The 17,402-nt window shown below is 44.3% G+C and overlaps 1 protein-coding gene across 2 annotated transcripts in view; it reads left to right on the forward strand.

The window, feature by feature from the left end:
• Window positions 1-17,402, forward strand: part of plxdc2b (plexin domain containing 2b) — a 184,731-nt gene that overhangs the window by 12,565 nt on the left and 154,764 nt on the right. The window contains exon 1 of one of the 2 annotated variants that reach the window (XM_029756081.1): window positions 5,472-5,546. The exons of the other annotated variant lie outside the window; for it this stretch is intronic. Within the exon in view, the coding sequence (XP_029611941.1) occupies window positions 5,543-5,546 (4 nt within the window). The 5' untranslated portion in view covers window positions 5,472-5,542. Of the gene's footprint in view, window positions 1-5,471; window positions 5,547-17,402 lie in introns of those variants that run through there. 2 annotated transcript variants of the gene reach the window in all.

Genomic DNA, 17,402 nt, shown 5'->3' on the forward strand with positions numbered 1-17,402 from the left:
GTGCTAGAAAGGCCATACTCAATCATGTACGGTTTGCATGTTGTCCTCAGCGATCAACAAAACCATGGGAAGTAGCTGAGCTCTCAAATACCACATAGCTGCTGGAAATGGCAGTTTCATAGAGGCAGTACCTGAACACATCAGTCATCCTGTCGGAGGAAAAACCTCTATCTCCAAAAATGACACTTTTCCGGAATTTTGGGGAAAAACATATTTTGAACCTACATTAATGAAACATTAGGAGCAACTTTTGATACATTTTCTTGGTCCTACAGTCATTACATTGTCAGAGTACATAAAGGGGCGTGGGTAGTTCTTCAGACAGTGATACAGCGTTGCTTTGATCTAAGCTAAAGCAACATCTTAAAGCAGCCAGCCAGTCAACAGAGAGATTAAGGAGCATAGCCCTGAAACATGATACACTTCAGCAAGTATAACACATTTCCCTGAGTTAGACTAAGAGTCAGCTCAGCAGACTACTGGGTTTTACAAGAGCAGAGAGAGCAGCTCGCTGCCTCAGAGGAACTGTCTGCCTGTGTAACGGTATATCAGTTATGTGTTGTGTTGTCTACTCTGTATACTCCGTATTAATGGTCCCAGGTGGGTAGTGTCAGTTAGCACGCCGCCTCAATGAGGTAATGCATACAAAATGGATACTCACATGACTGTAAGTTGCTTTGGATAAAAGTGTTTGCCTGATGGCATATTATGCAGTACCAGTCAAAAGTTTGGACACAAAGTCATTCAATTTTTTTTATTTATTTTTTTACTATTTTCTACATTGTAGAATAATAGTGAAGACATCACAACTATGAAACTATAACACATATGGAATCATGTAGTAACCAAAAAAAGTGTTAAACAAGTCAAAATAGAGATTCTTCAAAGTAGCCACCCTTTGCCTTGATGACAGCTTTGCACACTCTTGGCATTCTCTCAACCAGAGGTAGTCACCTGGAATGCATTTCAATTAACAGGTGTTAATTGACATTTCTTGAAGTTCTTGAAATTTTCTTCAAGTGCAGTCGCAAAAACCATCAATCGCTCTGATGAAACTGGCCCATGAGGAACGCCACAGGAAAGGAAGACCCAGAGTTACCTCTGCTGCAGAGGATAAGTTCATTAGAGTTAACTGCACCTCAGATTGCAGCCCAAATAAATGCTTCACAGAGTTCAAGTAACAGACATGTCTGAACTTCAAGTGTTCAGAGGAGACTGCGTGAATCAGGCCTTCATGGTCGAATTGCTGCAAAGAAACCACTATTAAAGGACACCAATAAGATGAAGAGACTTGTTTGGGCCAAGAAACATGAGCAATGGACATTAGACCGGTGGAAATCTGTCCTTTTGGTCTGAAGTGTCCAAATTTGAGATATTTGTTTCCAACCACCGTGTCTTTGTGAGACGCAGAGCATGGCTAAAACAGCATGGCTATCACAGCATTCTGTAGCGATAAGCCATCGCATCTGGTTTGCGTTTAGCGGGACTCTCATTTGTTTATCAGGACAATGACTCAACACAGGTGAAGCTGGTTGAGAGAATGCCAAGAGTGTGCAAAGCTGTCATCAAGGCAAAGAGTGGCTACTTTGAAGAATTTAAAATCTAAAACATATTTTGATTTGTTTAACACTTTTTATGGTTACTACATGATTCCATATGTGTTATTTCATAGTTTTGATGTCTTCACTATTATTCTACAATGTCAAAAATAGTAAAAAAAAAGAAAAACCCTTGAATGAGTAAGTGTGTCCAAACTTTTGACTGGTACTGTCAATATATTTTTTTATTAATGCTGTGGAACACAGATGGGACGCCGGGTTGTTTGTTTGGGATGGACCCCTTGGAGAGGGAAACTGAAAACGTCCTGTTAAGTGTGTCCCTGTGTTTTTGTGTGTGTATGTGTGTGTGTGTCTGTCTGTTTGTCTGTCTTTTCTCTCTCACTTTGTGTGTCTGTGTGCGTTTCTGTATGTGCATATGTACACCACTCTCTCTCTCTCTATCTATTTTGTGTGTTGTGTTGACAGTTGTATACCACTCTCTCCATCTCCCTCTCTCGCGCTCTGTTTTGTGTGTGTGTGTTGTGTTGACAGTTATATACCGCTCTCTCTCTGTCTCTGTATTTCTCTCTTTCTCTCTCTCTTAATTCAATTCAGTTCAATTCAAAGAGGCTTTATTGGCATGGGAAACATGTGTTTACATTTCGAAAGCAAGTGACTCTGTCTCTCTCTAACTCTCTTTCTCTTTGTGTGTTTGGTGTGTGTGTGTTGAGTGTTGATAGTCATGGGAGAGTGTGGAGTGTTGAATAACCCTTCTGGTTGTTTCATGAAGGAGGGCCAAGGCCTTCAGGGGCCTTTCAGTGTGCCCAGGCATGCTGAACAGAACACAAAGGGCCAGGGGAGGACCATCTCACCACGGCCCATCAGCAGGCTTCATTTCCCCAGCCCAGCGGGAGCAGTGGCTCCCCTTTGTACCAGACCAAGCTGTGTCACTATCTGGGGCTAACAACATGCTGCTACATGTCTTTGTAGCATGTATGTGTGTGTGTGTGTGTGTGTGTGTGTGTGCGTGCATGCGTGCGTAAGAGAGAGAGAATGTAGGTGTGTGTTTAGTGTTGTCATTCTCTCAACGTTTTTATATCAAACTCGAAATGATAATCATCAATTATTTTCATATCTCATATATTTTTTTTTTTAAATGAAACCTGCCAGGAATAATAATTCAGTGTAAATGTTGGAAAGTTTCCCCAAAAAGTTCCAAGGGTATCCTGTCACAGCGGTCGATGAAAGGGGACCAAGGCGCAGCGTGTAGAGTGCTCATTCTTACTTTATTTCACGAGAACACTTAAACAAAATAACAGAACGACAGCCAACAGTTCCGTAAGGTACTCAGACCAAACGGAAAACAACTACCCACAACCCCAAAGGAAAAACAGGCTGCCTAAGTATGGCTTCCAATCAGAGACAACGAAAGACACCTGCCTCTGATTGGAAACCATACATGGCCGAACATGAAAACCAACACATAGAAAATGATAACTAGAACAAACCCACATAGAAACAGAAAACCCTAAATATCTATAAAACAAACCACCCTGCCACGCCCTGACCACTCTACTATGGCAAATTACCTCTTACAAGGGTCAGGACGTGACAACACCCCCCCCCCCCCCCCCCCACCCCCCCACCCCCAAAGGTGCAGACCCCGACTGCACCCAAACAAAAACAACCCCAAACACAAAGGGAGGGAAGGGAGGGTGACAAACGTCTATGGCGGCTCATGCGCTGCACCCAGACCCCTCCTCTGCCTCCGATCCTCCAGCAACGGAGGTAGCTCTGGATCAGGGCGTAACCCCTGTTCCGCCCGCAGATCCCTCCGCTTCTGTAACCCTGGCCTGTGGATCAATATCGGAGGAATCGGACTGTAGATCCTTACCGGAAGCTCTGTGCTGTAGACCACCGCTGGAGGATCTGGGCTGCAGGCCGCCGCTGGAGGATCTGGGCTGCAGACCGCCGCTGGAGGCCCCGGGCTGAGAGGCGTTGCTGGAGGCCCTGGGCTGAGAGGCGTCACTGGAGGCCCCGGGCTGGAGAGTGTCTCTGTAGGTTTCGGACTGGGGACCTTCGCTGCAGGCTCCGTGCCATGGATCATCACTACTGGTTCCGCGCCATGGATCATCACTGGAGGCTTTGTGCCATGGATCATCACTGGAGGCTCCGGGCCATGGGTTATCACTACAGGCTCCGGGCCATGGATCATCACTGGAGGCTTTGTGCCATGGATTAACACTACAGGCTCCGGGCCATGGATCATCACTGGATGCTTCGTGCCATGGATTATCACTGGAGGCTTTGGACCATTGATCATCACTGGAGGCTTCCTACGGGGAGCTGGAACCGGTCTCACCAGACTGGTGAGACGCACTGAGGACCGCGTGCTCAAAGCAGGCACCGGCCGTACTGGGCTATGGAGGCGTACTGGAGGAAGAGTGCGAGAAGCAGGCACAGGACGTACTGGGCTATGGTGGCACACTGGAGGAAGAGTGCGCGGAGCAGGCACAGGACGTACTGGGCTATGGTGGCGCACTGGAGGGAGAGTGTGCGGAGCAGGCACAGGGTACACTGGGCCTTGGAGGCGCACTGGAGGTCTGGCGCTTAGGGCTGGCACAGCCCGTCCTGGTTCGATGTTGGTTATAGCCCGGCAAGGGCGGAGCGCTGGTACAGGACGAACTGGGCCGTGCTGGTGAATTGGGGGTACCGTGCGTCGAGCAGGTGCAGAATAACCTGGGCCGAAGAGACGCACCGGAGACCAGACACGCTGAACCGGTGCACTTCTCCCTGGCTGCCGGCCAACTCTAGCACGACAACGGTGAGGAGCTTGCACCGAGCGCACCGTGCTGTGAGTGCACATGGGCGACACCGTGCGTACCACCACATAACACAGTGCTTCTACCGTCACTCGCTCCCCACGGTAAGCACGGGGAGTTGGCTCAGGTCTTAACCTCGCCTTTGCCAATCTACCCGTGTGCCCCCCCCCCTAAAATTTTGTCGCTGTCTCTCGGCCTTTTCTTGCCTGCCTAGCCGTTCCTCCCAGTATCGTCGTTCCGCCTTCGCTGCCTCAATCTCCCACTGAGGTCGGCGATACTCCTAAGGGCTTGTCCAGGGTCCTGCCCCATCTAAGATCTCCTCCCAGGTCCACTCCTCTGAACCATGCTGCTGGGTCCTGCTCTTCCTCCTCGAGAATGCACACTGCTTGGTCCGTTGGTGGTGGGTAGTTCTGTCACAGCGGTCGATGAAAGGGGACCAAGGCGCAGCGTGTAGAGTGCTCATTCTTACTTTATTTCACGAGAACACTTAAACAAAATAACAGAATGACAGCCAACAGTTCCGTAAGGTACTCAGACAAAACGGAAAACAATTACCCACAACCCCAAAGGAAAAACAGGCTGCCTAAGTATGGTTTCCAATCAGAGACAACGAAAGACACCTGCCTCTGATTGGAAACCATACCCGGCCGAACATTAAAACCAACACATAGAAAATGATAACTAGAACAAACCCATGTAGAAACAGAAAACCCAAAATACCTACAAAACAAACCCCCCTGCCACGCCCTGACCACTCTACTATGGCAAATTACCTCTTACAAGGGTCAGGACGTGACATATCCAGCTTGCCAGCTTCTCACTTAGAGTTGTTCTACTGTTGATGCTGCTCTGTACTCAGCGATATTAGTGGTAAAGATGTTTTGAACTGTCTGCAAGTCCAAGCAGAACTATGGGATTCCTTCGTTCTGAAAGCAACAACACATTCTTTGTTTCTGTGCCTGGAAAGAGGCTGTGTTGCTGCCGGGCAAGTCTCTCTCTCTGCCAAACAAACTCATCCTTACAACCAGCAAACATGCCATGCAGCAATAACAGTCAATGAAGTGTCTTGGGTTAAAAGAAAATAATTCACACTACCACAAGTACATTTTTTGGGTCAGAAATGGGGAGGACAGATGCTGAAGTCAAAGTCATGTTTTTGTGAACTACCACCTCTGTCAGCAAATGGGTAAATATTGTCTCTCTCTATAACTTTAAGACATTTTTTTATGGATAATAAGGACGATTCCCATAGTCAGTTAGCTTTGAGATGATATTTCATTGTCATATGGGTGTTTACTGTATGGGTGTTATTTTGGTTGTCGTCAGATTCTCCATTCACAGAGATGGGCGGGTGCTCCTCTTCATGTCATTTGTGTTTAAATTGATTTTATGGAGTACTAAATGCAGCAGAAAATAAATTAGCTCCGATTTGGGGGAGAACTGAGAAAGTGTTTTCGCCTATCGTGGGTGTGTGGGAAAGCAAGAGGAAAACTTTGTTTGGTCATTTGTTTGTGCATACTGTATACTGCAGGCTAAATGACTAGATGAATTACAAGCGCAGCTCTGCTTGTAGGGGCTCCAAAGTTAGGCTTGGTGTTTTCCCTAGTCACGGGGTTAGAAAAAACTCCTGTCCCTTAATGTGATAGTTTCACTCGTGATCTACTTAGTGGTTGCTGTTTTGGTGTAGGCCAGCAGATCAGGAGATACTTAGGGACTCTGAGGAGCTGCCTGGAAAGGGAGTGTCCTGGTTCAAGGACTCTCCCATCAGCCGACAGTGTTTGTTTGAGCGAATGCTCGATGCCTGGCGCTTCTGATCTGTCCTGATGTTTCCCAGCTGTTGGGACCCTGCCCCTGTCTAAATGGGTCTCAAATGGCACTCTATTCCCTATACTACTTTGGACCATGGCCCATAGGGAATAGGATGCCATTTGGGACACGGTCTGTCGGCAGAGAACTCATCCCTCCCTCCCCACAATCCACAGGATGTGTGTTTCTCGTGGACTCTCACTCAAACCAAATATCTACTCTGGGATTTTTAGTAACCCTAATGATCATTAACCTAATGATTAGAAATATTTACACAATGTAGAGGAGTGATCAACCTCTGGCTGACATTATGACACCATGGCGAAAAATTAAGCAAAAAACCTTCCCTTGCAGTCTTCGTTAACACGATGACGGCGATTGTTTACCTGAGTCGTATTCGAAAAAGGAAAATGAGCGTTTCTTATTAGATAAGTTCAGGCTAGAGAGCTGCATTGCACCTGCGTGTCCCGACAGAAAGTATTTGGCCACCGTCAGTATATTTCAAGCACCTCTTTGTCACACTAATCACACACGCTCATAGGATAATTCTGCTGCAAGTTCAGTAGCCTTCCTCTCTTCTCTTGGGTGTGCGAGATAAAATATGCTTCTGCGTGGTGCCAATGAAATAGCCTATAGGCTATATGCATGGGCAGAGAAGCATACACAGTTGTCTTTCCATGTTAATTAACTTCCTAAATATTATAGGCGATAGTTTAGGCTCCGCCATTGACTGGAAATAAATATTGATCACACGTTTTTTTTTCTTCTCTGCCTGAAATTGGTCCCGTTCCCAAAGTTATGCAAGATTATTTCGAAAGGGTTGTCTATCTGTTTTGTAGGCTATTTGCTATCTATTGTATTAAAAGCACCTCTGTTGCAATATTCATAAACTCTAATAGCCTAATTCTTGATGATTTATGTTCAGTATCCTATCTTTCTTCTCTTTTGCTGGGCGTGCGAGATCAAGTGCGCCTGTATGTGTAGTCTCAATTAAATAGCGTGTAGACTAGGCTATATGGGCGGAGAAACACCGTGCAGTTGTCTTTAACTCCCCAAATGTGATAGGCTTTAGTTTAGACTCTGACATTGACTGGAAATAAATATATTTGACTCTGCTTGCAAATCGTCCTGCTCCTAAAAGTTATACAAAATGTAGCTCAAGTCAGGTAAGTGTCCACTCTCCTCCTATTTTCTGGCCCAACTCTACTCCGTTTCAAACTATGTCTACCCTATTGACAGATGTAGGCCAATAATATCGATGGCCTAACATAATGGGTAAGAATCTCTGGTATTTAAAAAAAATGTATTGATCTTGCGTGGCAAAAAATTCTGGGACCGGGGCTGCAAAGCAAACTACACATCTAAAATAACATTGCGGGACTACGGTTGGGTTCGGGACCGCGGATGGGTTTGGGACCAGTTTGGGTGGGAGTCGGACAAGAAGTCAGCGGAAGCGGGCGGGCGCAGTATGAACAGAAGCGGAGCGGGACGAATAAATCAGTCCCGTGCAGACCTCTAGTTCAGGCATTCCCTCCCTGTTTCAGTCCGTTTTCTTCCGCTTGGTGCCTAATGTATACGACCCGGATAAATCATGCATAGGGAAGGCTGATTAAGATGTATGACAAGGATGTGAATCAACAACAGGAGTTTCTGGTAAAGGCTGTGTGGTTGCTGCCAAGTGCTCTCAGGCTCACGCCTCTTCTTACTAACTGCCTGGGAGGCTTCCTGGAGCTCAACTCAGACACATAGCCTTGTTTTAAGGCTTACATACTGTAACGGTAGGTGTGTGCATGTGACTGGCAGGAAGCTCTGCCCAGGTAACCGGAGACTCTCTCAGTGAGGCCTGTGTTAATCCTGTGGAATGCCCCGTGGCATTTCTGAGAGTTAATTGTGTTCTGTGGAGAGAGCATTTGTCCCAATTGGCACCCTATTTCCTTCATAGTACAGTACTTTTGACCAGAGCCCATAGGGTGCCATTTGGGATGCAAATTTGTACAGTCTGAGATGAACAAACAACACCCCTCTTGAGCAATAGGTGTGGTAGAGTTTACACGTGACTCAGAGGTCCACACTATTTCAATTGCACAGGAACACTAAATCAAAGTTTGTGGTGGAGTGCAGACATTTCATAATGAATTGGCTGGTCTGAATGAGAAACGTTGGTTGTGAAAACATTGGTTGTTTTTCCTCGCAGCTAGCACCTTTATTTGCCTCAGGTTTTTGATGTTTTCAGCAATGGCCTCCGGCATCTGCTGTTGAATATTGGAAGGAGAATGTTCAAAGGCCGCTTTTGGGGTTTTCTTTTGTTTACGTTTATTTAACCAGGTAAAAAGAGCTGAATAGTATGCCTGGGTCTGTAGAGCTGTTCAAGGTTAATGTATTTTCTAAGCAAGATACAGTTGAAGTCGGAGGTTTACAAACACCTTAGCCAAATAGATTTAAACTCAGTTTTTCACAATTCCTGACATTTAATCCTAGTAAAAATTCCTTGTTTTAGGCCAGCTAGGATCACCACTTTATTTTAAGAATGTGAAATGTCACAATAAGATTAGAAAGAATGATTTATTTCATTCATCACATTCCCAGTGTGTCAGAAGTTTACATACACTCAATTAGTATTTGGTAGCATTGCCTTTAAATTGTTTAACTTGGGTCAAACGTTTTTGGGTAGCCTTCCACAAGATTCCCGCAATAAGTTGGCTGAATTTTGGCCCATTCCTCCTGACAGAGCAGGTGTAACTGAGTCAGGTTTGTAGGCCTCCTTGCTTGCACACGCTTTTTCAGTTGTGCCCACAAATTTTCTATAGGATTGAGGTCAGGGCTTTGTGATTGCCACTCCAATACCTTGACTTTGTTGTCCTTAAGCCATTTTGCCACAACTTTGGAAGTATGCTTGGGGTCATTGTCCATTTGGAAGACCCATTTGCGACCAAGCTTTAACTTCCTGACTGATGTCTTGAGATTTTGCTTCAATATATCCACATAATTTTCCTGCTTCATGATGCCATCTATTTTGTGAAGTGCACCAGTCCCTCCTGCAGCAAATCACCCCCACAAAATAATGCTGCCACCCGCGTGCTTCACAGTTGGGATGGTGTTCTTCGGCTTGCAAGCCTCCCCCCTTTTCCTCCAAACATAACGATGGTCATTATGGCCAAACAGTTCTATTTTTGTTTTATTTTTATTTTTATTTCTCCAAAAAGTACGATCTTTGTCCCCATGTGCAGTTGCAAACCGTAGTCTGTTTTTTTTATGGTCGTTTTGGAGCAGTGGCTTCTTCCTTGCTGAGTGGCCTTTCAGGTTATGTTGATGTAGGACTCGTTTTAATGTGGATATAGATACTTTTGTACCTGTTTCCTCCAGCATCTTCACAAGGTCCTTTGCTGTCGTTCTGGGATTGATTTGCACTTTTCGCACCAAAGTACGTTCATCTATAGGAGACAGAACGCGCCTCCTTCCTGAGAGGTATGACGGCTGCGTGGTCCCATGGTGTTTATACTTGCGTACTATTGTTTGTACAGATGAACGTGGTACCTTCAGACATTTGGAAATTGCTCCCAAGGATGAACCAGACTTGTGGAGGTCTACAATTTTCTTTCTGTGGTCTTGTCTGATTTATGTCAAGCAAAGCGGCACTGAGTTTGAGGTAGGCCTTGAAATACATCCACAGGTACACCTCCAATTGACTCAAATGATGTCAATTAGCCTATCAGAAGCTTCTAAAGCCATGACATCATTTTCTGGAATTTTCAAGCTTTTTAAAGGCACAGTCAACTTACTGTATGTAAACTTCTGACCCACTGGAATTGTGATACAGTGAATTATAAGTGAAATAATCTGTCTGTAAACAATTGTTGGAAAAATGACTTGTGTCATGCACAAAGTAGATGTCCTAACCGACTTGCCAAAACTATAGTTTGTTAACAAGAAATGTGTGGAGTGGTTGAAAAACAAGTTTTAATGACTCCGACCTAAGTGTATGTAAACTCCGACTTCAACTGTAAATGAAGAGGAGGTCACAGGACTAACCCTGTGTGCTAGGTCTTCATATGCATAGTGCACAATATGGGGAATGGGGTCCCATTTGTGACACACGCTATGTGTCAGTTGTAATGTCCCTATGGTCTTGTGTATATTTCAAGTTGTTTTGATGAGTGGGAAGTTCTCAGGTGGTGGTGAGCCACACTAATCTCATCAACAATACTCCTAATTGACTCTGATTAACTGTCTTTTGTCTACTGGACCCCGGATGACACTAATTGCGATAGAGAGCAAATTAATCCTGGCAGATTCATTAGGAATTCATTAGTCATGCCATTACACACCAGTAATTGATGCGCCCTCCTCCAATGAAGGGGTCACGACAGGTTGTAGACGTGACGTCACTCAACCATCAGTACTGACTGGTCCGTGGGCGGTGAGGGGAAGGAAGCGTGGCTGGTGGGCGGAGATATTTGAGGACAGGCTCACTGTAAAGGCTGGAATGGAATGAATGGAACGGCATCAAACACAAAGATGTGGTCTCCTTGTTTTTGATACCGTTTCATTCGATCTTTAATCTTTTCCAGCCATTATTATTAGCCGTCGTCCCTCCCTCATCCACACCAGCCTCTATGATCTATGGGGACACAGGATGACTCGTCTCTTAAAACATCCAGTTCCTGCTGAGCCTAGGGGGGGGGGGTTATGGGGTGTCTGGGGGAGATTGAAGGATTGAGATATTGATGAAGTGTCAGCCTGACTTTCTCCCTCTTGGGTCCTCTCCCTTCTGCTAGCACTGCCATACAAAGTAGCCAAGGTGCCAATGCGATGTGCATTATCACGGCTCTGGCGTTGTGAGCTGCTAACCAAACTTCGTCTCAGCGCCTTTTATTAATGTAATAAATAAAGGTTTGTGGGGGATTTAATCCGAGGTTCTGTCGGTCTATCAATTTATCCTCCGTTAAATCTTTTTGGCCCTAGCTTTGTAGAGCTGCCAGTAGGCCTATCAGAGGCGCCGGTCAAACATCAAGTGTCCAATCCAAAGAACTGTCTGCTCCTTGATGTATGCAGTACAAGTCTTTTCTATTGACTTTGGCTGAAATATATTGACGAACCGATGAGGAGAAAGAACAAAAATATCTTATTTGGCATTATTTTTTGCCTTTCCCAGTAAGGGAAGTGTTTTGCATATAAAAGTGTATGCTTTCTAAGCAAACTAGTGATTCTCTGATATCAACAAATCCCCCACTGTAGATGCTATTTCCCTTTTTCTGGATGAGATGTAAAAAAAAATGTCTGCATGCGGAGGAGCCATTTTTCTGGCAACATTTTCCTCAGTGAGTTGTTTTGGAGATGAGCCCAAACAGAGCCTGGAGAGAAATACAGATGCTGAGGGAAAGACTGTTTTATTGTCTGCACATTATTTCTGGAAGTAATTAGGATTCAACAAACTAAATGGATGGATGAATGCACAGAGTTTATTAAAAGGTCAGTCTCCCTCACTCGGATGGTGTTGACTGACTGTGTGTGTGTGTGTGTGTGTGTGTGTGTGTGTGTGTGTGTGTGTGTGTGTGTGTGTGTGTGTCAGAGGATGCTGGTGGGAGGAGCTATTGGAGGATGGGCCCATTGTAATGGCTGGAATGGTATTTTTGGAACAGAGTCAAACATGTGGTTTCCATATGTTTGATGTGTTAGATACCGTTCCATTAATTCCATTCCAGCCATTACAATGGGCCTGTCCTCCTGTGTGTGTGTGTGTGTGTGTGGGTGTGTGTGTGTGTGTGCGAGAGAGAGAAAGATAGCGAGAGAGAATATTGAGCAGTCACTCTACACCGAGACATCCACAGCTGCCAAGTATTGACGATGTTTCTCCTAACAGGTAAACTGATGGCACAGATGAGTTATTATGGGATAATTCTTGAGAGAGCGATAGAAAGAGATGGATAAAGATGAGGGGGTGAAGACAGATGGTGAATGAAAGAGAGGAGAGAGAGAGAGAGAAAGATGGAGAAAGTATTTTCCTACTAGCGCTGACTTTACTGAACTACTTTGAGGGAAAATGTATGACTGTGGTATGTGGTTGTCTTACCCAGCTATCTTAAGATGAATATTCCAATTTAAGTCGCTCTGGATAAGAGCACCTGCTAAATGACAAAAATGTATTTATTATTTATTTATTAGTATTTTCCTATGTGCACTGCTGGTAACTATACTGAACAAAAATATACAATGCAACATGCAGCAATTTCAAAGATTTTAGTGAGTTACAGGAAAGCAGTCAATTGAAATACATTAATTAGGCCCTAATCTATGGATTTCATATGACTGGGAATACAGATATGAATCTGTTGGATCAGAAAACCAGTCAGTATCTGGTGTGACCACCATTTGCCTCATGCAGCGCGACACATCTCCTTCGCATAGAGTTGATCAGGCTGTTGGTTGTGGCCTGTGGAATGTTGTCTCACCCCTCTTCAATGGCTGTGCGAAGTTGCTGGATATTGGCATGAACTGGAACACGCTGTCATTCACGTTGATCCAGAGCATCCCAAACATGCTGATTGGGTGACATGTCTGGTGAGTATGCAGGGCATGGAAGAACTGGGACAGTTTTCAGCTTACCAGAATTGTGTACAGATCCTTGCGATATGGGGCTATGCATTACCATGCTGAAACATGAGGTGAAGGTGGCGGATGAATGGCACAACAATGGGCCTCAGGATCTTGTCATGGTATCTCTGTGCATTCAAATTGTCATCGATAAAATGCAATTGTGTTTATTGTCCTTAGCTTATGTCTGCCCATATCATAACACCCCCCCCCCCCCCCCGCCACCAGTGGGCACTCTGTTCACAACGTTAACATCAGCAAACCGCTCGCACACACGACGCCATACACTTGGTCTGCGGTTGTGAGGCCAGTTGGATGTACTGCCACATTCTCTAAAACAACGTTGGAGGTGGCTTATGGTAGCGAAATTAACATTTCATTCTCTGCCAACAGCTCTGGTGGACATTCCTGCAGTCAGCATGCCAACTGCACGCGCCCTCAACTTGAGACATCTGTAGCATTGTGTTGTGTGACAAAACTGCACATTTTAGTGTGGCCTTTTATTGCCCACAGCACAAGGTGTACCTGTGTAATGATCATGCTGTTTAATCAGCTTCTTGATATGCCACACCTGTCGGGTGAATGGATTATCTTGGCAAAGGAGAAATGCTCACTGACAGGGATGTAAACAAATGTGTGCACAAACTTTGAGAGAAATACGTTTTTTTCTGCATATGGAACATTTCTGGGATATTTGATTTCAGCTCATAAAACATGGGACCAACACTTTACATGTTGCATTCATATTTTTGTTATTGAAGGTTGTCTCACCCAGCTATCTTGAGAAGAATGCTCTAATTGAAGTCGCTCTGGATAAGAGTGTCTGCTAAATGACTAAAATGTAAATGTAAATAAAAATGAGCGAGACAAGGAGACCGATTGGGAGATAGTGCTGTGATAATGATTCTCTCCACCAATCAGTTTTCCTATCTGTCCTCGACTGTGTCCAAAATGGCACCCTACAGTGCATTCGGAAAGTATTCAGACCCCTTTCTCCACATTTTGTTACGTTACAGCCTTATTCTAAAATTGATTCAATTGTTTGTTTTATCATCAATCTACACACAATACCCCATAATGACAGAGCAAAAAAAGGTTTTTGGAAATGTTTGCAAATGTATACATTTTTTTTTACTGAAATATGACATTTACATAAGTATTCAGACCCTTTACTCAGTACTTTGTTGAACCACCTTTGGCAGCGATTACAGCCTCCATTTTTCTTCGGTATGACACTACAAGCTTGGTACATCTGTATTTGAGAAGTTTCTTCTATTCTTCTCTTCAGATCCTCTCAAGCTCTGCCAGGTTGGATGGGGAGCGTCGCTGCACAGCTATTCTCAGGTCTCTCCAGAGATGTTCGATCGGGTTCAAGTCCGGGCTTTGGCTGGGCCACTCAAGGACATTCAGAGACTTGTCCCGAAGCCCCTCCTGCATTGTCTTGGCTGTGTGCTTAGGGTCATTGTCCTGTTGGAAGGTGAACCTTCGCCCTAGTCTGAGGTCTCAAGCGCTCTGGAGCAGGTTTTCATCAAGGATCTCTCTGTACTTTGCTCTGTTCATCTTTCCCTCCATCCTGACTAGTCTCCCAGTCCCTGCCGCTGAAAAACATCCCCACAGCATGATGCTGCCACCACCATGCTTCACTGTAGGGATGGTGCCAGGTTTCCTCCAGACGTGACGCTTGGTATTGAGGCTAAAGAGTTCAATCTTGGTTTCATCAGACCAGAAAATCTTGTTTCTCATGGTCTGAGAGTCCTTTAGGGGCCTTTAGGCAAACTCGAAGCGGGCTGTCATGCTTTTTACAGAGGAGTGGCGTCCTTCTGGCCACTCTACCATAAAGGCCTGATTGTTTTTTTTGGGAAGGTTCTCCCATCTCCACAGAGGAGCTCTGTCAGAGTGACCATCAGGTTCTAGGTCAACTCCCTGACCAAGGCCCTTCTCCCCTGATTGCTCTAGGAAGAATCTTGGTGGTTCCAAACTTCTCCCATTTTAAGAATGATGGAGGCCACTGTGTTCTTGGGGACCTTCAAAGCTGCAGAAATGTTTTGGTACCCTTCCTCAGATCTGTGCCCCGACATAATCTTGTCTCTGAACTCTACGGACAATTCCTTCGACCTCATGGCTTCGTTTTTGCTCTGACATGCACTGTCAACTGGGGGACTTTCTATAGACAGGTGTGTGCCTTTCCAAATCATGTCCAATCAATTGAATTTACTACTCCAATCAAGTTGTAGAAACACCTCAAGGATGATCAATGGAAACAGGATGCACCTGAGCTCCATTTTTGAGTCTCATAGCAAAGGGTCTGAATACTTATGTAAATAAGGTATTTCTGTTTTTTTTTTATACAGTTGCAAATATTTCTAAACCTGTTTTGCTTCGTCATTATAGGGTATTGTGTGTAGATTGATGAGGGAAAACATTCTTTTAATCCATTTTAGAATAAGGCTGTAATGGCATTTTTTGCTGTTGAAAAAGTCAAGGGGTCTGAATAGTTTCCGAAGGCGCTGTAAATTCCCTATATGGTGCACTACTTTTGACCACTATGTCAAGAATAGGATGCCATTTGGGATGGGGTCCTCAGTAATATAGGACCTTGTGACACCTCTGATTTAATCTGTATGATCTTAGATGACGGGGGCATTGTGTCACTGTCAGAGTTCTGCTTTGCACATGCAAAATGAACCATTCTGCAACAGTCACTTGATATCCTTACATAAGTATTTCCATATAGAGACAAGCGTCGTATTAGTGCACACATTAGCAAAATGTTTCTCAAAGGAAAATTAAAACAAGCATTTCTTATTGGACACATTCAGGTGGTCCCTCGTTTCGGTCCAACTGCTTCCGTTTAATTCGTAGTGAAAACGATCAAGTTCAACCATGGATATAAATCAACTTCCTTCAGCCCTCACATTTGCAGTGAAACCCATGGGGTGCCCAGCCAGCCCCAGAATCATTCCTCCACAGACCAGAGTGTACGCAGTTCCGTTCCTTGGCTCTCCACTCTGTCTGAATGTGATTAGTTAGCCCTAGTTCTATTTCCCCAGTTTCCTGCCTTAACGTTCAGGTGTCACATGTGATTAGAATGAAGCTCTTAATGATTGGCCAATCGTGCTGTTTTCTCTGGACCGACCGGGCCAATGCGATGTGTGTGTGGTTAGTTGGGTGGATGGCTGGCTGGGGATGTGAGTGCAGTTGACTCAATCAATCAGTTTCTCACATCATATCACTACTCTATTCAGCCTTCCAGATGACCGTGGAGTAAGAAAGACAGACCTTGAGACAACTAAATCACCCATTCTCAGTCAGAGTAGGGTTGCAAAATCCTGTTAACTTTCCCAAAATGCCCAGTTTGAAGATTCCCATAATCAGAAGGGAATGAGCAGGAAATCTATCCATCAACCAGGATTTTAGGAAAACCTGGAGATTTTGGGAAAAGTTCCTGGAATTATTTAACCCTGTTGTGCAGTCCATCTAAAGGAGAATGGATCAGTATACGAGCATGCAGGTGTCATAGTGTGTACAGGTGTGTCACCTGAGCTGGCTAAGGGGCTTTTATGGGATATTATTCACTGTGTTAGACACAGTGTTGTGCGTGACTCGGCAAGTGTTCCAGAGATTTGCACACCGTAAAACACTGCTCTACTGCTCTCCTTCAATGTCTGGCAGAAACGGATTGGCCACAGGGCAGTTTGGGCAATTTCCAGATGGGCTGGTCTATCTTTAGCCCAGTGGGCTTGTCTTATTTGAGGGTTTGCGCAGAATTATAATTATTTGGCTAAAAATGGGCCGGTATGTTAGAAATGCCCTGGAAGATTTCTGTTCCCAATCTGTCCCTGGTTCCTGTGTGACAGTGTTAATTTGGCAACTATTTTATATATAGTTTCAGTCTTAGTTTTAGTGTTAAAATGCCTTTTAGTCTTAGTCACCTTTTAATCATTTCATTTCATTCCTTGTTCAAATGGAACAGTAATCTCGGTCATGTTGTCAACAAGGCAGCATAATCAATTGTTCAGAAACATACATCTCTTTTCTATAACATACTCTGTTTGAATTTTCAAACTGGTTTTCATTGGGAAAGCAGGTAAAGGCTTTTTATTAAAAGCAATTACTCTTGCATGTGAAAACACAGAATCCTACTCATTACTACACGTGCTTAATCTATGTCACTTTTCGTTGGCAGGTAGTCTAGTGGTTAGAGCATTGGGCCAGTAACCAAAAGGTAATTGGTTTGAATATCCAAGCTGACAAGGTGAAAAATCTTTATTGACTTTTTAAAAATGCAATCAATGTTCACCCGGGGCATTAATGGAACACCCTCATTTCTACGTTCATAGGGGTCGGGTTAAATACTAACCAATATTTAAATGTATTACTAATCAGCCATAGGAGCTTGGACAAAAACATGACCGAACAGCAGAAGATTTACATAACCATTGCAGGCATACAGTGACGGAAAAAAGTATTTGATCCCCTGCTGATTTTGTACATTTGCCCACTGACAAAGAAATGATCAGTCTATAATTTTAATGGTAGGTTTATTTGACAACAAGGGTTTTGCCACCAAGTACTAAGTCATGTTTAGCAGAGGGGTCAAATACTTATTTCCCTCATTAAAATGCAAATCAATTAATAACATTTT

Source organism: Salmo trutta, chromosome 6 (assembly GCF_901001165.1).
Source record: "Salmo trutta chromosome 6, fSalTru1.1, whole genome shotgun sequence".
NCBI lineage: Eukaryota > Metazoa > Chordata > Actinopteri > Salmoniformes > Salmonidae > Salmo > Salmo trutta.